At 37.0% G+C, this 20,203-nt stretch overlaps 5 protein-coding genes across 6 annotated transcripts; 3 read left to right on the forward strand and 2 right to left on the reverse strand.

Annotated features, from left to right (window-relative positions):
• The first annotated feature begins 171 nt into the window (after positions 1-171).
• On the forward strand, positions 172-879 carry LOC110803011 (pleckstrin homology domain-containing protein 1). Its single transcript, XM_022008464.2, has one exon. The coding sequence runs from the start codon at positions 309-311 to the stop codon at positions 738-740; it is 432 nt and encodes a 143-aa protein (XP_021864156.2). The 5' UTR covers positions 172-308; the 3' UTR covers positions 741-879.
• Positions 880-1,410: 531 nt separating this feature from the next.
• Positions 1,411-3,911, reverse strand: LOC110803017 (protein NRT1/ PTR FAMILY 5.10-like). Its single transcript, XM_022008475.2, has 3 exons — positions 3,711-3,911; positions 3,085-3,302; positions 1,411-3,003 (listed from the first exon to the last, which is right to left on the reverse strand). Exons 1-3 carry the CDS (start codon positions 3,820-3,822, stop codon positions 1,687-1,689), a joined length of 1,647 nt encoding a protein of 548 aa, XP_021864167.1. The 5' UTR covers positions 3,823-3,911; the 3' UTR covers positions 1,411-1,686.
• A 3,088-nt stretch (positions 3,912-6,999) lies between these two features.
• Positions 7,000-11,247, forward strand: LOC110803019 (uncharacterized). The gene is made up of 4 exons (XM_022008476.2): positions 7,000-7,367; positions 9,207-9,494; positions 9,738-10,617; positions 11,030-11,247. The coding sequence occupies exons 1-3, from the start codon at positions 7,224-7,226 to the stop codon at positions 10,584-10,586; spliced, it is 1,281 nt and encodes a 426-aa protein (XP_021864168.2). The 5' UTR covers positions 7,000-7,223; the 3' UTR covers positions 10,587-10,617; positions 11,030-11,247.
• A 2,133-nt stretch (positions 11,248-13,380) lies between these two features.
• On the reverse strand, positions 13,381-18,494 carry LOC110803034 (putative receptor-like protein kinase At3g47110). 2 transcript variants are annotated; one of them, XM_056827577.1, is made up of 3 exons: positions 18,362-18,494; positions 14,440-17,040; positions 13,381-14,299 (listed from the first exon to the last, which is right to left on the reverse strand). In XM_056827577.1, the coding sequence occupies exons 1-3, from the start codon at positions 18,432-18,434 to the stop codon at positions 13,845-13,847; spliced, it is 3,129 nt and encodes a 1,042-aa protein (XP_056683555.1). In that variant the 5' UTR covers positions 18,435-18,494; the 3' UTR covers positions 13,381-13,844. The 2 variants fall into 2 exon arrangements, with proteins under 2 accessions (XP_056683555.1, XP_021864189.2); XM_022008497.2 differs by lacking the exon at positions 18,362-18,494 and having other exon boundaries at positions 14,440-17,122.
• LOC110803008 (uncharacterized) lies at positions 18,253-20,142 on the forward strand. Its single transcript, XM_022008462.2, has 3 exons — positions 18,253-18,600; positions 19,239-19,418; positions 19,519-20,142. Exons 1-3 carry the CDS (start codon positions 18,394-18,396, stop codon positions 19,993-19,995), a joined length of 864 nt encoding a protein of 287 aa, XP_021864154.2. The 5' UTR covers positions 18,253-18,393; the 3' UTR covers positions 19,996-20,142.
• The last annotated feature ends 61 nt before the right edge of the window (positions 20,143-20,203 follow it).

Below are 20,203 nucleotides of genomic sequence, written 5' to 3' on the forward strand. Positions count from 1 at the left end.
TTCTCAGCTATAAGTTCTACAACACGTATTTTATCAAACATAATACGGAATTACGGAGTATCCCAATTCCCAAACACCTAATTGTTGTTGAGGAAGGAGTGCCCAGGAAAAAAAAAAAAAAAAAAAATCCACCAACGAAGTTGTATAAATATAAGTCCATGCTCCAGCAAAGCCAAGCACGTGACCAACAGGGAACAGCACAACAAAACCAAACATCCCCCTTCTCTTCCCCAATCTCTTAATTCTCTCTCATCGAATCTCCAACCCAAAACCCTCTCTCTTTCTCTCTCCTCATCTCGATCACATCAATGGATGCCATACTTAGAGCACTCGGGTCAGGCGCAGACCCGGAAGACTACGCCGGGCTTGAATTTTGGTCCGACCCAGAACGCGTGGGTTGGCTCACCAAACAAGGCGAGTACATCAAAACCTGGAGACGCCGTTGGTTCGTCCTCAAACAAGGGAAGCTCTTATGGTTCAAAGAATCCACCGTCAGCCGCACCTCCATCCCACGTGGCGTCATCCAAGTGGGCCGTTGTCTCACCGTGAAAGGTGCCGAGGATACCCTAAACAAACCCTTCTCCTTTGAGATCTCCACCTCCGACGGTTGCACGATGTACTTCATCGCCGACTCAGATAAAGAGAAAGAAGAGTGGATTAATTCAATTGGTCGATGTATTGTTCAGCACTCTAGATCTGTCACTGATTCCGAGGTCGTTGACTATGATTCCCGTCCTTGAGATTTTCTCTCTCTTCTTCTCTTCTTTTGGTTTTGTGTGATTATGTTTATGAATATTATTTTAATTTTGGATGGAGGATGATGATTAATTGTAAAGTTAATTACCACTTTTTATAATATGTTTCTGGATTTCGGATTAATTGTGCGTTAATTTTACTTTTGTTCTTCTGATCACTTACTGCTTTTTTGTCGTGATAAATTTATCATGTTTGTGTGCAGTTTATACGTTTTCAATCCTTAATTGATTATTAAGTTGATAATGTAATTTAAAGTAGTAGTGTGACAATTGACTTGAGTAAAGTCGCACAAAAATACTAGCACACCATTGAGTCACTGACCATTGTAATTCACGAGCAATTGATTGGAGTGTTTCCTAATCAATGGATAGGTTCCAGTTCCCTCCCAATTGTTATTGCGTGGGATCGAACATGAGTATGGCTGGCCTTATACACAAGGCACTTAATTAGATCATATGCGATTAAAAATATAACTATTCTCCCATCCCTCATTGTTTGCGAATATAATTATTTGATCATATTGAGTAGCTATTTGATTAAAAGTATAACTACTCTACCGTCTCTTATTATTTGTTCCATTAAAAGTTTGACCCCAAAAAATTCAATGGAGCAAACAATAAGGGGAGGAGGTAGTATTTGTTAAGAATTTGGACCTATAAATAAGATTGTTATACTTGATATAAGTTTTTGTAATCCATCAAATGCAGTATTTCTTAGTATTTTTGATAAATTCAATCTCTAACAACATATTTACACCAGTGACCAGCAAAACAATTAGAAAGAGAATCAATACATTCATAAAATCTTCAATAGATCTCTAGACTCTCACTCACACCATGTATCCGCCCTTACATTTCAAACCTTGGAAAGATGAGCCTTGTTTGTGTCAAGTATTGGATGAGACCGTATCACACTAAGACAGAGTTACAGTTATTCCGTTTCTGCAGAACCTTGCCTTTTATAGTACTTGTATGAATTTGCAAAATAGATAAAAATAACCAAATCAACGGTAGTTATACCAGCAAGCAACCAATAGAAATAATCAAGGTGTGACCTATTTATGTTATCAGAAATCCAACTCTCCCTCCCACCTATTGTGCTTGCTTTGGTAACGAACGATACCAGAAAACTACATAAGAAGAACCCTAACCCCTGTATAGTCGAAGTAACCGCCAATCCGACGCTATGCAATTCGCCGGGAACCTGGTCGTAAAAAAATTCCTGAAGTCCAACAAGGGCAAACAAAACTGTGAATCCAAACAACACAAACTGAGGAAGCAACCACCAAATACTCATTGGCACGGTTGCATCTGGCAAATCAATGAGACCATGTCGCACAGCAATCTGTAGCCGTTTCGCCTCTACTATAGCACTAACCGCCATTGTCATAATCGTTATGAACAACCCAACTCCGATTCTCTGAAGTGTTGTTATTCCGTTAGGCTTTCCTGTTAATCTTCTGATTGCAGGTACACATAGTTTATCATAAATAGGTACAATGATAAGCATAGTTACTGCCATTACACCCTGCAAAGCTGCTGCTGGTACTTTCAGCTTTCCAATCGACCTATCCATTGTGTTGCCTTGTTTTATATATAAAGTCCCACTCTGTGCAAACACAATTGCTAACACGAAACTCATTGCCCATATTGGTAATAGTCTAAGTACTGCCTTTGCTTCTTCTACTTCACCCTCGTTGCAAGCTGCAACGTCACCATCACGTACAAGTAAGGCTTTATCGAGGAATCTCAGCTGTCGGAGCTGCTGTCTACCTTGCTGTGCAGGATAAGGAAGATCGAGGTTCCGGTTTTTTGCTGCTCTACCAAACACTCTCCCAATCCTTCTGAATGGGCTTTCGGTTTCAACTTTGATAGGGAAACGGTAAGTTATAGTTCCTAGCAAGAATAAGAGGGATCCAAACACCATGATAATGAAAGGGATTCCAAATCCCAGACCCCAACTGAGGTTATCCTCAATATAGCTTAAAACAACGAGACCTAACAAAGCACCTACAGAAGTACCGAAATTCCACCAGTTGAAGAAAGAGCTTTTCGCCTTTTTCTCTCTGGCGTGGTCTCCGTCAAACTGATCAGCCCCGAAAGCCTGTACACAAGGTCCGCGGCCGCCTCTGCCAATAGCCACCAGATAAAGGGCGGAAAAGAAGACTGCTTTCTGTAATGTAAGTTCATGACTTCCTCCTTTGCTGAGAGAAGGTATTGCTGTTGAAAAGGTAAGCAAGGCTAGTCCCTGGTATAATTAAGCCATGATCAGCTCAAAGACGACACAGTTATATATAAACTTAGGAAACGATAAAGTAAAGAGACTAACCAAGATATAAATGATGCAAGAAACAACAATGGTGTAATACTTTCCAACCCAAGCATCAGCAATAGTAGCACCAAATATGGGAAGGATAAAACCAACTCCTTTCCAAGCATTGATATTAGTAGCTGCTGATGATGTCGACTCCCCTAATTTGTCTGTTAAGTATATCATTAAGTTTCCTGATATCCCATTAAACGCAATGCTCTCTGCTATCTCCACCCCTGTTTTTATTCATCATCAAACAATTAAATAACCGCGCTTAATTAATACTCCGTAATACCGATAGATTATAAAACTAATCTTGGGGCTTCAACCATCAGCTTAAGCTTTTGGTTGAGTTGGTCCTTTGACATGGTATCAGAGCCAGCGTGACACAAAGGTTATGGTTTCAAATCTCATCCACCCCTCCTTTCAAAGTGGAATATTTTGCAGTAGGTATGAGGAGGCCTATGTTGCATCCACACTTCAAGCCCAAAAGGTTTTCATGTGAGGGGGCGTGATAGAGTATAAAACTAATCTTGAGGCTTAACAATCAGCTTAAGCTTTTGGTTGAGTTGGTCTTTGACAAATACATATCCGAAAACAAAAAAGGAAAAAAAGACTGATCATGTAAGAAATGAGAAACTTACAAATGAGGAACCAAGCAGATACCCAGCGTCCATGTTTGGATCGAATAGCAGGACGGCGTCTGTAATCGACAGTACCAGCAACGGTTTCGCGTTGCTGTTGTTCTTCGTCCATGAGAAATTATAGCTAGTGTGTGTCTGTGTGTCTGGGTGTGTGTGAGAATGTAGGATGGAGACAATTAAGTTACTGAACTGGTTGAGTATATGTAGGGTAGTGTGACTATTTCTTGTACACAAACTTACTTATGAAAAACCGCAAGTTTTGGAGCCATAAGACATGCACAAACTAACTGAGATTTATGAAGTTGTCAACTTAACTAACTCAACTAATTCCACTTCCTGTCTAATAGCAGATATACAAGGAAATTATTACAAGGGCTTTTTGCATAAATATAACCCCTGTAAATTTAGGTATTATTCTCTTAATTTTCGTGAAATGTACTCTTTAAGTCTTTATTGCGTGGTCTCAAATACTTCACTTTGACCGTTAATAATTTCTTTTTGGAATTGACCATTGATACGTTTAAAATTTTAAATCCACATAAAGGTTTTTTTTTTACATAAATCAAACCCATATTGAGGTATTATTCTCATGGTCATCCATATATTTTCACAAAAAAAAGAAGAGGCGTCATACATTTTTGTTAAATGATGTAGGAGCTTTTCTTTTTGCAAATAACAATCATCCTTGAATAATGGAGACAACGAGACATTCTTTCATAGACCGTTGTCTTTTATATACCTAGCTACTGTAGAGGAAGTATTTTCGGATATAACACATATATCAGAGTAAAAGACAAAATGGGAAAAAATAGAAGTACCATTCATGTTAAAAAAAAGTACCATTCTGACAAAAAAAAAAAAAAAAAACCATTTTTGTTTAAAAAAGTACCGTTTAATTTCTTTTTTGTCATTTTTCCTATTTTGTTTTTTGCTATGATATGCATTTGCAAGCACATATCAGATATCCGAAAATACTTCCTCAGCTACTGTATGCCCCGTACATATCTCTTTTTTTTTGACGGTATGCCCCTTACATATTTTTTTTTACGGTATGCCCCTTACAAGGGGTGTTCATCGGTCCAAACCCGGATCGGACCAGAGACCGGACCGGTTGTGAACCTATATATATATATATATATATATATATATATATATATATATATATATATATATATATATACTTCCTTCGTTCCGGAAATAGTTCCGAAACGGAGGAAGTATATATTTTTTCCTTTTTACCATAACTTTTTAAGAATATACTTCCTCTGTTCCGGAAATATCGCAACATGATTGACTTTTAATTAAGGCCTTTTTTACAAGCTAAAATAAAAAACAAATGAGAGAACCAATTGTTTAAGGCCTTTTTTACAAGCTAAAATAAAATATATCACAATATAGAAATATTTACAACATATTAAAGGAGAGAATTAGATATTTATATAGTTTATATTATACTTCGTATTTTATTAAGAAAAAGTCGGTCCAGATCAAAGACCGAAAAATGATATTTCTCAACTCCGAGATCGGACCGATTGCCTCCGGTTCGGGTTGGGTCGGTCCGGTCTTGTCCATTTTTCGGTTTAAACCAATTTTTGCACGCCCCTACCTTACATATCTTTAACTAAGAGACGGAGTAAAGGGGAAAAAAAAGCTTTAATTCTCCCTCCGTTCTTAAATATTAGTTTTTTTTTTTGAAATTTAAGACAATCTAATATAAATATACTTGTCATATGAATCTCAATAGAATCTAATCCATGTGGTTAGGAGAGAGAAATAATTAAGAGGTTTAATTGGATAAAATTTACTTGGAATAAAAGTTTATTTTTTGGTCACAGTTTGCCTTTTAATCAATAAAGTATTGGTGTCTTTAGGGTTGAACAACTTGTAGCTAGGGATGTCAAAAATTGACTCGAGCCCTAACCCATCACAAAGTAAATAAAGTGATATAATCTTGAACTTACTCAATTTTTGGCATCAAAATAAGTCTGTAATTCATTCAATTTTTGGCATTAATATAGGTCTGTAGTTCTTTTACCCAAACTGTCAATCATTGAGTCACTATTTGCAGAGTGCAGCCATATCTTTCATTTGAATTGGCTTTAAGAAGTTATCAATGTTGGAGATAAGATAAGTATATTGACATTAGGGTGACAACCCTTAATGTTACTAGTAGTATTTTATGCTTTAATCCTAAAACAAAGAAATTCTACCACACAACAATTGGAAAATGGGAAAGTGTTGGTGCCTTGAGGAGTTGAGAGTTATACGTAAAGCTGTGACACAACACGAATCAGTGGCGGATCCAAAAATTATATTAAGTGGGGGTAATTATTAAAAAAAACAATAAAATTGAACTAAATTAAGTATTTTTAAACAAAAGGTCTTGCGCGCACAAGGTGTACAATAAATTTATTGTACACCAAGATAACTTTTATGCAGTTTTTTATAACTTTAACCTATTTTTCTGTAACTTTTATATTATAAAAATACAAAGTTAATAGATAAACATTTTAAATGGTTAAATGATTAATTTATACATTATTAGGGATTTTGAAGAAATAATTTTGATTCAAATGAAAAAATTTATCATTAAAAAATAAATAACTTTTACATATATAAATGTAACTTTTAATCGTTTTGAGTTAACTTTTACTCCGGTGTACAATATTTATTGTACACCCATTATAAATAAGAATTTGTGATTTTTAAATACAAATTAATGAAAAATTAACTAAAATTACGTAATTTTATGGCCAAGATTGGCTCCGCCACAGAGCACAGACAAGAACAAGACACGAAAATGGCGGGTAATTAGCCAGGATTACGACCTACCCGTTTAATCAAACGGGTCAACACGTTTAATTAAATAAGTCGGGATAGTGTTGAGATTCTCAACACGAAACTGACACGACTTAAGAAAAAACAACCAAAATTTTATATATTTGGTTATAAATCTTTATAATGAAGCTAATTTTATTGAACAAACACAACAAGAACCGTACACGGAAAAATAGTTTAGTGTCAAGAGTTTCGAACACGATTAGTTTGGATTTAACATAACACGATCGTTTATAAAACGGGTCGAGTTGGTGTTGAAATTTTCCAACTCGTTTTATATTCGACACAAACATGATCCAAGTCATCCAACACAACATATTGGCCCGCTTTAACCATAGGACTTGTGAGTTGTAAGTTGTAACGTGAGGTGTAAAAAATTAACTTTAGACCGTCTAGTTCATTCAATTTTTGGCATCAAAATAGGTACTCTATATATACTGTACGGAGTAACTCTTTACCCAAACTGTCACTCATTTGAATTCCAGACACGCTTCTTCCATTTCCGGCTGCACTAGTACTACACTACGGAGTACTTCATTAATTCACTCTCTGCAAATTGATATTCAATATCTTCATCATTTCAGCTGTTGAGGTTTTTGGGTGCTCAAAATATAAACACAATTTCCTCCTTTTTAGTTTCTCCATTTTTCATCTACTGTAAAAACAGAACCAACAATGGTGCTTACACGCAGTGGAGGAACCCCCCAAAAAAGAAAGGAATATGCGGAGAAGCGTAAATACATTAAAAGGAAAAGCTTGTTTGGATCTCCCCAACTTGACGACCAAGATCATCCCTCCCCTGTTTCTGCTCCTCCTCCGGTAATTTCTTTTTTTTTTTAAAGTTTTTTTTTTTGTTGTGGTTTAATTTTCTATTATTTTTACATGATTTTACAAATGTAGAAAATCTAGATAATTGAATTCCATAAAAAAGGAGGAGGAAAATCTGGGCAATTGGTGAAAAGTTTAGGCTTTTTGTTGTTGTACTTGTAGTAGTAATATACTAATGTGTTGGTCATTGTCCTATTTCATCAACTTCTTGAATTTCGAATCATAATGGACCAAATGGTTGAAATCAAGTGTCTCAATTATTTATTTATTTTTGCTAAATTGATGTGATTTTGTAGGGAAAATAATGTTTTCGGGAATTAGGGTTTAGGGTTCACTAGAAACATGCTCCTTTCCATAGTATTAATGTTTTGGGGTATTAGGGTTCACTTGTTTGGCAGTGAACGGTCAACTTTGTTCTAATCAATATTTTGTTTGGTATGGTTTTAAGAATAGGTAATGACTTTAAAGAGCATACAAGTGTTTTTTGTACATCGGGGGTGCTCACATGTGCAAAGCTTGTGAGGGAAAATATACGGGGTGCACTTAGAGCTAGGTGCGCCTTAGAGGTTCCCTATGGACTGTATACTATTTTTTTTTTTTTGTCATTCATTCATTCATTCATAGTGAAAGATTGGTTTGTGTATAATGTTGGAAACAATGCAAAAGTTGGGAGGAAAAGTCATGTTTTAAGTACTACTCCGTACTATTAGGCGAGAATAAGTTTGTAATAGAAAAAGGAACTTTAAATATGGACATGTGATGTATACATGTTGAAGTACTTCTCCAGTGGTTTGCACGCCGTCTGGCCGGGTCGGGTTGGGTAGATGACATGTGCACGGTATCGTGGGGCCAACTCTACACACAAATCAAGCACTCGTAGGATTTGCATTGTGCTTGTAGATAATGACATATGAGCTTATTTTGTTGAGTTTTGCTTTTTTATTGTGCACCTCTCTCATTAACGTTGGGTTCCTTATAGTCCTGCTTGGAGATAGGGTTTGTGCCAACATTGACGAATATTGTTACAGAAAAGTGCTAGGTTTATTTGAAAGTCATGTTGATCATATCTGTGAGTATTAAATAATTACTTGTATGATCACCAGCATAATTAGTTCATCATTCAGCTTGAAAGTTGTCTTGCTTGCTAACTAGAGTAGTTCCTACACAAACTAGAGTGCTAGACCGTTGTTCTGGTTCATCAGAGCCGAGACCACTAAGCAGAATCAGGATTCAGGACAGACAGGACCTATTAGTTACTTACTGACATTGCAACATATTCATAGTAAATGGTGCAATTATTTTCTATAATTCTTAATTCCTGATTGATCACACTTTTTCACTGCCATGAACCTGATGATTCAGAAACATGTTCACGATTCATGGGGCTTATATGTACTTGCATGTTGTATTCTTTATAGATTATACTACGCAGATAATTTTAATGCTTCTATTGCATGATGCATTGATGCCTAAGGCTTTATGGCTGTATGTGATGTCCTCATCCATCTTATTTGAGAAATGAACTTCTAAACGATCAATCAAAACTTCAAACTTGTTTGAGAGCTTCTGTAGATGAATGGTATATAATTATCAAGTTTAATGTTCCGACTCTTCTGAGTATCTTAACATGCTTTTGAATTCCTTGAGCTAGGGTAAATATTAATCATCTGTCATTTAATTGTATGAGCAGAGAATGGTTTGTTTTTAATTTTATGTATATCCATATGCCCTGTACCAGTTTCACTTTCAATTAGGAGATGAGATGTTCCAATCTCTTCGTCTGCAGAATTTTGAAATGGTTTTACTCACCTTTGTGCATCCATTGAATAGGTAACTGTTATACCACAATCGACACATTCAGGAGCTAGGCTCCTCTTTTCTGATGTATTAAAGCATCATTGTCAGAACACGGTTACACACTCTCCTAAAAGACGGAGAACAAGGATGCCAAAGAAGGATTTAGAAACCAAAAATTTCGAGAAGCTGATAGTGGAAGTGACTGAAGGGTTAAGTCCAAACATTGGAGAAAACACAAGCTTCATTCAGAACAACTTACAAGGCAAATATCTTTCTGGTTCAGATGCCGCTCAACCTGATATCCCGTTGTCTGCTGTACAGGTATGATTCAGGTGTTTAAGAAGATTTCCTACACTAGCAGAATAATGTTGAATTCCCTCGCCTTATTTGCTGCATTTTTCTAGGTTTGCAGCAAGTTACATTTTAATTGCCGCATTTAAGCAGTAATGTCTATGTCTATGTTGCTGTTACTTTACCCTGAATATGAAATATGGAGAATACATTAAATAATTTCCTGTATGAACTTTTGTTGCTAATATGGAACTTGTATCCCTTATATTTCAGCATTCAGAAGCAGTGAAGCTGAAAATGCAGTCTGCTGTAGAAAGAGAAGGAACTCCTGGTGATGCTGTCAATTTGCAAACTGTCGAGAATATATCACAGGGAGATGCTGATATAGATATGGAAATAGATGATACCAACAGCATAGAAGATACAATCTTTGCAATGAACAATCATAAAGACCAATCATCCACAAAGACCACAAGCTTAACTCTGACGGAGCTGGCTCAACAGATGGCTGTTGATGATGACATTGTGAACTCTGTATGTGATAGCAGTCATGTCTTCGTTGGGGGTTATAAGGTAAAATCTGAAGACTCGGGCCTCCTCGGCTCTATTCTTTCCAAGCATGGGGATATTGCTGATAACTGCAATTTCAAAACACCATCAGTTCGTTCTCTGTTCATACAACATGTATGTGACATTGTTCAAACTTTGAAGAAGACTAGTATTGCATTCATCACTACGAGTGAGCTTGAAAAGATGGTAGCTGGCCTTAGTGATATTGAAGGAGCATGTATAGAAGTTGGATGGCTCAAAGAGAGGCTCGTTGAGATTTACGAAGCAAAGAAAGCTATCCCTATGCTTGGGCCATCATCCGAATTGAGAAAGACTCAAACTGAACGGAAATTCAAGATTCAGTGTACAAAAGCACTTGTGGAAGAGTACAAGAGAGAGATTGTTATTAGAGAGGAAGAACTTCGCAATTTAGAGGAAAAGTTGCGCATGGCTGAGAGTGTACTTTCTGTTGACGAAGAGGAGGCTACGACAGCAGAAATGGTGATTGGTGAGTACAAGGACAAGTTGAGGCGCATTGTGGAGTTAGGCTCCTTGCATTGTGGTCTAGTATGATTGTTACTTTCGACAAACAGTCACATTCGGGGTGAGTGACTTCGCTTAAAGTTTTATTTTTCTATTTTCCTTCTTCCTCTCTGAAATTTGGGTGGTTGCTCCTATTTGAACGTGTCATTGGTGATTTATTTGTATTATCTGGTGCTTGGAAACGTACGGTTATGTTTGTGTTTCTATTGTTGCCATTCAGAATCTTGGTTGCATTAAATTCTGTTCCTGTTTGTTAATGGCTTCAATAGGAACTATCTGCCATATGTTTGTGATAAAAAGATTATTACCGGATCAAAATGTCCATATGTTTGTTCTGTTTCCAGTGGATTTGAAGTGTCAGTGGATTTTATCTATGATATTGTTGATTTCTTTCTAAATTTTAAATTTATAAGCTGTCAAAGATGCTTAGATGTGTGCAATAGTTGACTGGTGGGTGTACTCTGATTTTGCAGCCTGATCATGTCATGGAGTTGTGTAACAACAATGATCTTCAGTTGATTGTGCGTGCACATGAATGAATGTGTCATGGATGGTCAACAGAAGCACGACTTTTGTGACTAAGCACTATGTGTTTGTAGATGGCATGTAATGACTTGGTTAATGTTGTTAAAGAATTAATGTTGTATGTTCTAACTTCAAATTTACTAGTAAGTAGTTTTTGATGACACTATCCTATTAGCATCCAAGTAATTAAACTTGTAATTGATGATTTGATGCTATTTATATTTAAAAAGACGTTTCTGTCAAAGTATCCTACATCAGCATATTGTTGGAAGTATAGGTAGTGATGCTTCAAAAGAATGAAAATTGTGCTTGTCCCACATTGACAAAAAATAAGAGTTTTACCCACTTTATATATCCTCACTCCACTAATAGGTTTGTTAGAAGACTTGAGAGGAGGCTCTAGGCCACCGCACACGCGGGCCGGGCTCGGGCGAGTGGGGCCCTTTTTGCCACCAATCAATCCCGTGTAACGGCTAGTTGTTGTATTTTGGTAACCGAATATTTTCCATAACGGTTACAGATTTTATTCCGGAAATTGAGTCGTTGATTGATTCTAATTGATTACCGAATTTATTTCCTTCCCGAAATAATTCTTCAGCCTTCCGTTATTTATTTTGGCTTCCTCCTTCACAAAGAAAACACCTCTCAAACACATACTCTCTGATTCATTTTGGGCAACGTTCAATTTCGTTTTCAATCTATCTTTTTGTACTACACCAACGAGATAGATGTCGTGTAACCCTGGAGGTTGATTATCAAGAGGCCGTGTGTACGTAACGGGGCAAATTCAACTTTAGGGCAGTGTTCTTACACGCCACGACTTGGTTAAAGATAAGTTTATTCGTTCATTACTAGTCATTGTTCCTACACATATAACCAACCCTACAGTGACACGGTATAATCAGCTGCATGTCTAACTTAAGTTTCTTGAAAATCAGCCTTTATATTCACTATCATTGACCATGTTTGATAAGCCTGGTTAATGTTGTTAATTCATTTCGGCTCCGTTTGGTTTGGTGTAAACGCTTTCAGTGTAAAATGATTTTCCAAGGAAAAACACAATTCCAAATTATTTTTACTTTGTTTGGTTCCTTAAAAGAAAATTGGAGAAGATGGTGAAGATTGAGGGGAAGAAGGGGGAGGGAGGTAAGGAGGAAAGGTGGAAAAGTGGAAAAGTGGAAAAGCGGTTTGCTTTCCTTTCAAATGGAAAAAGTTTTTTCACTTTTGAGGGAGTTACTTATCAAATTATTTTCCATCCCTTGTCAAAGCAAATAACGTAAAATGATTGAAAGGGAAAAATCATTTTCCATGAAAAGTTTTACACCCTATGAAAATCATTTTCTTTTCCGATCTTGATTCAGTTTTGGAAGATATTATGTCTTTTAGCACTTATTATACCTCTATTATTTGGTCGCATGTTCGAAGGGATGGCAATTTTGTCGCTCATCACCTTGCGAGGCTAGTTCCTTTTGGTATTGAACATATTTGGGAGAATCATTGTCCTCCTGAAATTTCTCCGTATGTACTCATGGACACTTTGTCCCTTGATTAATGAACTAGCTCGTCTTTTCCATATATAAAAAAAAAAAAAAAATGACCCTTAGTCACTTACCCAGAAAACTTCTGCTTACAGACTTTTTACAAAACGGGTTATTGAGTTATTCTCCCTTATCCACATTTTGAGACACAATATTATATTAATAGAAAACTATCATAATGTTTGTGGGATAAAAAAATTCAACAAGTGAAAGGAGTAAAATCCAGGGCACTTTCAACTACCAACTAACTATATTTTCAGTACGTTCCCGCCATTTTTCTCCAATCCCATTTGTAATTGTATAAAATGACCGTTGTTTTGCAGACCATCCTTTTTTTTTAACCAATGCACGAATTCATCCCAACACAAGTTCATAAAGCAAGCACTTTTCTGCACTTGCAGTTTCCCCTCTGAGTGATCTTAAATTCTTAATATGCCCAGAACCCAGAAGGTGTTTGATGAAATTCCCCAACCAAAATTATGCTTCAAGTGATGATGACCCAGTCACCCAGTTCTGGGATGTTCGATTTTCCCCCCATAATTCCCCTGAATTATCCAACAATTTACCTCCCCTTTTGTTATTAAAACCGCGTTGGCGGTTGTTGATGATGCTAAGTTGGGAAGGGAAATTAATGGTACGGCAGTGAAGCTTGAGAGTTGAGATTGCTAACGACTTGTTTATTATTATTATTATTATTATACGTTTTTATGGTGCTTGTGGCATACAAGGTGTTTCTGAGAATTCATGATAAGGAGGTTGTGTTGTGGAACTACCATTTGAGAGATGGATTCCGTTTCTTTATTTCAAAGACGGTGTTGAATTGTCTTCTTGACTTCTTGTATGGAGTATTGCTGAAGCATGAAGCATGCCTTTGGAAGTTGATCAATCATTCTTCAAGTAGCAGGATCTTACTACTTGTTTTCATGGTAAGCATACAACTCTTAATTAATAACTATTTATACATGTATTGCTGTATTAGTAGGAGTAGGACATTGAAGCCATAGACTTATAGAAGTGCTTGCAGCTTGGAGGTAAACAATCATGTCGGGGTCTTGTTTTTCAACTAAAGCCTATTTTCAACTTCTGGTGGTGATCTCTACCCTTAAATACACAATTCAACAAGTAGCAATGTCGCTTCAAGTATGATAGCAACCTGTTTATCTGGAGAAAATCCATAGAGGTTGCTATCCATGATTATTATTTGAAGAATGCTTTAGACTCATACTTATACCTTGCTGTCAACCACTGACTGAGTAATCCTGTCACGGAATTCATCAGTTGATTCAGTTCTGAAACTCTTGTGCAGTTTAACTCCGAGCCATTTATCTCTTATTGGAATAAGCTTTGTTATCACTTCTTCCATCTTCATCCTGTCTCTTGGATTTTCTTCTGAACACATTAGTCCTACCTGTAATACACCAATTAAGGACTCTACCTGTTCTTGTCTACTGTTGCTACAGTTTTCAGGGGAAGCTTCTATTTCCTCTTCCTCAGATAGTAGTGATTGATCCACAATTTCTAGCACCTGGTTAGGCAAAGCCATTGCTACAAACTCGCGCAGGTTGAAGTTACCTTCATATCTCTCATCAGTTGGTCTTCTTCGAGTGAACATTTCTAGCAACAAGATGCCGTAGCTGTAAACATCACCATGTGTCGACATTTTGCTGGCCGTCCCATACTCTGCAAATTTTACAAGAGAACTAATCATCTTTCTGTACAAAGTCTTAAATTATGCATGAAAAGGCTTGGTGCACATGCTGTTTATAGAATCCAGTAAAATTTAACTGCATAAGACTGGGATTGTAATCTTGTATTTATACCTGGGGCTGCATATCCTATTGTTCCTTGAAATCCAACTGAACTGAGTTGGCTTACTGACATTTCTGTGGAATAATCACCAGATTCTAAAAGGAGCCTTGCCAAACCAAAATCACTGACATGAGCAGTTAACTCCTCATCCAAGAGAACATTGCTTGGCTTCAGGTCACAGTGGATAACAGGTCTGTTACACTCTTCATGTAGATAGTACAATGCATAAGCTACATCTATAGCAATGCTGATTCTTTGCAGAAGGTTCAAATGTTTACTTAGTTGTCCGTCTTCTGTATGCAGCCAAGTCTCCAAGCTTCCATTTGGCATGTACTGGTACACTATAGCTTTGAAATCATTTCCCTGCAAATCTGCACTTGAACATGCTGTCAACACCTTTACAAGGTTCCTATGCCGTATGCTCCTCAGAGCATTGCATTCAGCTATGAAACTCTTCAAAGCTCCCGGTTGTTGAAGTTTGAGTACCTTCACTGCTACAGTTGTTCCTTCTTCTCGAAGGATACCCTTATATACATCACCAAAAGCGCCTGAACCAATAAAATTAGCTTCAGAGAATCCATCTGTAGCATTGAAGAGTTCTTGAAAGGAGATCTTGGGGAAAAAGTGTTTGGAAGGAGTTGATGGCAGGGATTTTTGCTCCCTTTTATTTCTTGTGCAGTAGAGAACAGATAAAAGCAATATGAAACCAAAAAGTAAAATCAACAGCAAAGAGGGTAAGATATATTTGAGGCCAAAGTGTTTTTTTGTTTTCCCTTTCTTTGTTGCAGGACATGGGTTTAGATGGAATTCTGGGATCCCTCCACAAAGCCTAATATTGCCACGAATGTCAAACGCGCTTGCATTAAGGAAAATCCCCTCTGTAGGTACTTCTCCATATAGTTTGTTGAAAGACACATTTAATTTCTGTAATGCAGACATGTTTACCATGAATGAGGGTATTTGGCCTGATAAGTTGTTGTGAGAAAGGTCAATACTTTGGATACCTTCTAATTCTCCTAGATAAGGAATACTTCCTTGGAACATATTTTTTTGCATATACAACTCTTGCAAGCTCAAGCAATTCCTTAGTGTGGTTGGTATAGTACCAGAGAGATTGTTGTTTGAGACATCTAAGGAAGTGATTCCTGTCCATTTTCCAATTTCAGGCGGCAAGGGACCTCTGAAATGGTTATTGGACATATTCATAAAGTTGATTGCAGACAGGTCAAACAGTTCCCTTGGTATGGAACCATTGAATTCATTATTTGACAGGTCAAGAATCTCCAAATTTTTGCAATTCTTGATGCTTGATGGTACACTTCCTTTCAGATGATTATCATTAAGAATGAGTTGTGAAAGTCCAGAAATGTTACCCAATGATGATGGGATTGATCCTGTCAAATTGTTACCCGCCAAAGACAAAACTTGCAGGTTGTAAAGCTGTCCAAGGCTTGCTGATATACTGCCCGTCAAGAAATTCCCTTCCGCGCTGAAAACATACAAGCTGGAAAGCTTTGGCATATCTTCTGGGATGCTTCCCTGGATATAGTTTAGTCCAAAGCCTAACCATGTCAGTTGAGCTGATAGGTTGGTTACCAACTTGGGCAGAATACTCTGAAAATTGTTGACATCAAAAGATAGCAAATCTAGATAACTGCAGTTGTTTAAAGAGTTGATAAATTTGAGATCTTTATCATTTCCACCTAGTTGATTTTCCTCGAGATTGATGGATATTAAATCTTGCAGGCTTCCGAAGTTCAAGGGAACATCACCAATGAAGTTGTTTGTACTGAGATCAATGTCAGTCATTCTTGAAGCATTGGCCAGAGACATGGGAATATACCCTGTAAAGTTGTTCGTTGATAAAAGCAGTATCTGTAGTTCTGGTAGTCTCAGACCTATATCAGGTCTGAGACTACCAAAAAAACTATTATAAGCCAAAGATATCACTTGAAGAGAGGACAAGTTATAAATTGAAGATGGAAACTTTCCATAGAATTTGTTGGCTGAAAGTCCTAGTTGATTCAGGTTGCTAAGCTGGGAAATTGAACTCGGGAGTTCTCCCTCAAGTTTGTTGCTGAACAGAAGAAGCTGCTGAAGGGATGATAGATTACCGATTGAAGCTGGAACTATTCCGGTGAGATTGTTGTCGTGAAATGAGAGAGTTATAAGCTCAGAAAGTGATCCGAGTTCAGAAGGAATATTCCCATGAAGGTGATTGTGCTCTAATGAAAGATCTGCAAGATTGGAACAGTTGGACAAACTGTAAGGGATATAACCTTGGAAGGAGTTATAGCTCAAGTTCAGAGTCTGAAGCCTGAACAAATGTCCAACTTCTGGTGGAATGTTCCCTCTGAAGGCATTGTTTCCCAAATTCAAGACTCTGAGGAAAGAGAGATTTCCTATTCCGGGAGAGAGAAAACCTGCCAACTTCTGTCCTTGAAGGTCCAAACTAATGACTCTTTTGCGGTGTTTTTGGCCGCAGATGACACCTGTCCATTGGCATAAATCCCGGGAATCATTCCAAGAAGCTAGGACTCCTAGAGATTCTTGATCAATTCGAGATTTGAACTCGAGCAATGCTTCTTCATCAGTTCTGTGCCTAAGTATTCCTGAGGAACAATGACATAATATTGGCAAGTTGAAAAACAATATCAACAACAGAAGTTGGAAATTTGAGGTTAAAGTTTTCATGGAGTTTAGAGAATTTTAAAAGGTGAATCTTTTACAGAAAATAGGAGGTAAGTTTTGAAGAACAAGCCTAGAGATTAGAGAAGCTGTGGGTAGTACTTTGGAGATCAAATTTCTAATTAAAGTATTAATCATAACTTTATTATAATAATGGGTTGGTGATTATTCAGAAGTTGACTAGTTGCAACTGAAAAGTGGTATTTCAGTTGAAGTTGCTTAAAATGATTTCCTTAAAGACTCTGTTCAAATTTCCACACTCTTGGATAGTTGGATGATGATGTTAGTCAACCTTTACCATGGTCTTTGTGGAATACTCAATACTTCAAAGCGTGCAAATAATTTTTAGTGCTCTGTCCATTATGCATTGCACTATAAATCAAAGTTATGTGGTTATAGTAATTCATAAATGAAGCTAATCGTTCTGCAGATTGGATAATTGGAGATGGAATCGGGTTGTAATAAAAACAAAAACTCGTGCTCTTTGAGACGGCCGTAAAAAGCTTTCGTGCTGGTTTTATTGGTGGATCTTACTATCTTAGTGCGGTGGCGGCTTAACTTTTTGTTTCTCTTACTGTTCTAGTTTTTGCTAAGCTTTGTTCTATACTTCTATGTTCTTCACTGTTTGGCTTGCTTTTTGGGCTCTACCCATCTCTCATCATAAAAAAGATAGAAATGAAGGCCCATTCTTATATTACACTCTAAATTGTTTCAATGTGCACCAATCTATTTCATTGTGGTATTTGTACGTTATTTTATTTTGGAGTATTTGGACTCATCCAAATACTATTCAATACTCCCTCCGTCTCTTATCTAATTGGCTCGTATGTTATTTTGGGGTGTTTTGAGTTTGCTCTATATCTCTTTTCTCCACTTACCCAGTTACCTCTCTCTATTTCTCTCGTGTTTTCCACTTACCCATTTGCAAAATTTTGCAATCCAAGCCTTAATAAAGTCAAAATTAAGTAAGAGACAATCTTCAACAGACGGATGGAGTACAAACACTATAAAACGTGTAGATAATTTTAAAATGGCATGTTTCCCGAGATAGTCAGGTTCCTGCATCACTAGTTTATGGGAGTCCCAGATTCATAATTGAAGCTCTCCCCTTTTTTTCGGTTTCAAGTAACGTTAAATTACAAACTCCCAGATTTTTTTTTTTTTTTTTTTTTTTTGACAAGCTCCCAGAAATTCACGGCCAGAAAAAGTGAGCCATTATTAAGCTAATATCAAGCAATATCTTACCTCCCTTCCCTTTCTCCTCAGCAGCTTGCAAAATGAAAGTGATGGTGTCCCAAACTGCTTCTTTTGCCAACATTATTAACCAAAAAACATACCAATTCTTGCCAAAATCTGATAAATTTACCACAAAATTAGCATCATATGTTAGTGTCAGCAAGATGCAGCATTATGTTAATCTTCCTCAACTAAGCTTATCCCGAACCGCGAAAGTGATCCACTGCCTCCCATTTTCACAATCTGAGGTAAGCTTTTGTCTCTATTTCACTATTTATTGCTCTTCCAACTTCCTAATTATCTATTCATTCTCTGTAACTTATTCCACTTGCAATTATGAGCAATTGGCAATTTCATGAGCTCGATCAAATGTGCGCCTTTTCGTTCTTTAATACCATGTTAATCAGTATGCTTCCCAAAATCTGAAACAGTTACAGAAATGTTGGGCATCGGCTTGACGGTTTTATCAGTTATAAAAAAGAGAGGTAAGACTAGGTATAAATGAACAGAATGTAGAAGAAAGCCTTACTTAATATAGCTATACCATTGAACAATTCTGTTTGTATACACTTTACAAACAGAGCAATATTACCTACCTACCTACCTGTTAGTAATAAGGGTAATTCATATATTCCATTGCGAAATCAGAGTTGTTATATGCTAAATGGTGTATAATGAACCAATGTGATCTTGGCTTAAGGGAAATTATAGGGATACCCAATATGCGGGTAGATTACCATTGAATAAATGCAGCGTTATCTATCCGAAGTACATCAGGTCCTAGACTAATGTGCAAATATGCATATTTTCTGGTCTTGTGAAAGAAAAGCAACCGATTTTTCAGAAATGAGCTTAATCAAAAACTTGTAAAAAATCAATTGTGTAGGTTGGGATGGAAACTGAAACACGCAGCAAGTTGGTTCGTGTGAAATTTCAGCTGGAGAAAGAGTGTCAATTTGGTGATCGTATTCTGATAGTGGGAGATGACCCAATTCTGGGAACATGGAACCTATCAGATGCCATACCCTTCATCTGGTCAGAAGGCCATATTTGGAGTCTTTCGTTGGTAAGCCATTAGGAAATGGAATTGGGTATGCTAGTTCTGGCAAATTTGCAATCAAAACTTTTATGATTGATGTTGTTTTACTCCTCCCTGCATTTGTTAGGAATTGCCTGTGGGGAAGTCTATCCAGTACAAAGCGTTGCTTAAGAACAGCATAGGTGAAATACTGTGGCAACCTGGTCCAGACAGGAGTTTCCGAGCATGGGAGACGGATAATGTTATATCTGTGATCGAAGAATGGGAAAATGCAGAAGCACAAAAGATGAGTGAAGAACAGGAAGTTGTCAAAACTAATGAGGAACAAGTGCCTAACACAGTGTTGAACAGCTATGCAGGAGATCTGGGTTCTGACAAGAATGCTAGTACTGAAAATAGAAATAGGACTCACTTAAAAAAGGAGAATCCATCTTCAAGTGGAGTCAAGGACAGAAAAGCACAGAAAAAAGAGGTAGCAATGAGAAAAGGTACCGAGAGACGGGCTAAGTCAGATGCCGAACTAGAATATGATGGAATATTGGTTACCGTTGATGAAGGTCCGGTCCTTGTGCCAGGCTTGACTCTGCTAGTATCATCTTCTTAATAAATACTCTGCTATAGAAAATTAGAAGTTGATTTGATGCACCTGGAAACAAGAATATAAAAGATTACAGATGTACCATTTTGATTTAAAAACTTGTAGCAACCAAGTTTTCCTTTGTTATAATGGAAAACAAGTCATGATTTACAACTTTTGCCATGTTACAATGCACTTCTCCAAGGATGTGTTAGATTAGTCCTACCTGCAAAAT

This window comes from Spinacia oleracea, chromosome 1, assembly GCF_020520425.1.
Source record: "Spinacia oleracea cultivar Varoflay chromosome 1, BTI_SOV_V1, whole genome shotgun sequence".
NCBI classification, from domain to species: Eukaryota; Viridiplantae; Streptophyta; class Magnoliopsida; order Caryophyllales; family Amaranthaceae; genus Spinacia; species Spinacia oleracea.

What these genes read in the sequence shown, in the direction of transcription:
- LOC110803034 (XM_022008497.2), bottom strand. Translation starts at nt 17,122, where the DNA reads ATGAAAACTTTAACCTCAAATTTCCAACTTCTGTTGTTGATATTGTTT. An exon ending in AATAGGATATGCAGCCCCAG is followed by an intron (nt 14,300 to 14,439) that starts GTATAAATACAA and finishes TAAAATTTGCAG; the next exon opens with AGTATGGGACGGCCAGCAAA.
- LOC110803011 (XM_022008464.2), top strand. Translation starts at nt 309, where the DNA reads ATGGATGCCATACTTAGAGCACTCGGGTCAGGCGCAGACCCGGAAGAC.
- LOC110803019 (XM_022008476.2), top strand. Translation starts at nt 7,224, where the DNA reads ATGGTGCTTACACGCAGTGGAGGAACCCCCCAAAAAAGAAAGGAATAT. An exon ending in CTGTTTCTGCTCCTCCTCCG is followed by an intron (nt 7,368 to 9,206) that starts GTAATTTCTTTT and finishes TCCATTGAATAG; the next exon opens with GTAACTGTTATACCACAATC. An exon ending in TCCCGTTGTCTGCTGTACAG is followed by an intron (nt 9,495 to 9,737) that starts GTATGATTCAGG and finishes CTTATATTTCAG; the next exon opens with CATTCAGAAGCAGTGAAGCT.
- LOC110803008 (XM_022008462.2), top strand. Translation starts at nt 18,394, where the DNA reads ATGAAAGTGATGGTGTCCCAAACTGCTTCTTTTGCCAACATTATTAAC. An exon ending in TCCCATTTTCACAATCTGAG is followed by an intron (nt 18,601 to 19,238) that starts GTAAGCTTTTGT and finishes TCAATTGTGTAG; the next exon opens with GTTGGGATGGAAACTGAAAC. An exon ending in ATATTTGGAGTCTTTCGTTG is followed by an intron (nt 19,419 to 19,518) that starts GTAAGCCATTAG and finishes TGCATTTGTTAG; the next exon opens with GAATTGCCTGTGGGGAAGTC.
- LOC110803017 (XM_022008475.2), bottom strand. Translation starts at nt 3,822, where the DNA reads ATGGACGAAGAACAACAGCAACGCGAAACCGTTGCTGGTACTGTCGAT. An exon ending in ATCTGCTTGGTTCCTCATTT is followed by an intron (nt 3,303 to 3,710) that starts GTAAGTTTCTCA and finishes GAATAAAAACAG; the next exon opens with GGGTGGAGATAGCAGAGAGC. An exon ending in CTTGCATCATTTATATCTTG is followed by an intron (nt 3,004 to 3,084) that starts GTTAGTCTCTTT and finishes TAATTATACCAG; the next exon opens with GGACTAGCCTTGCTTACCTT.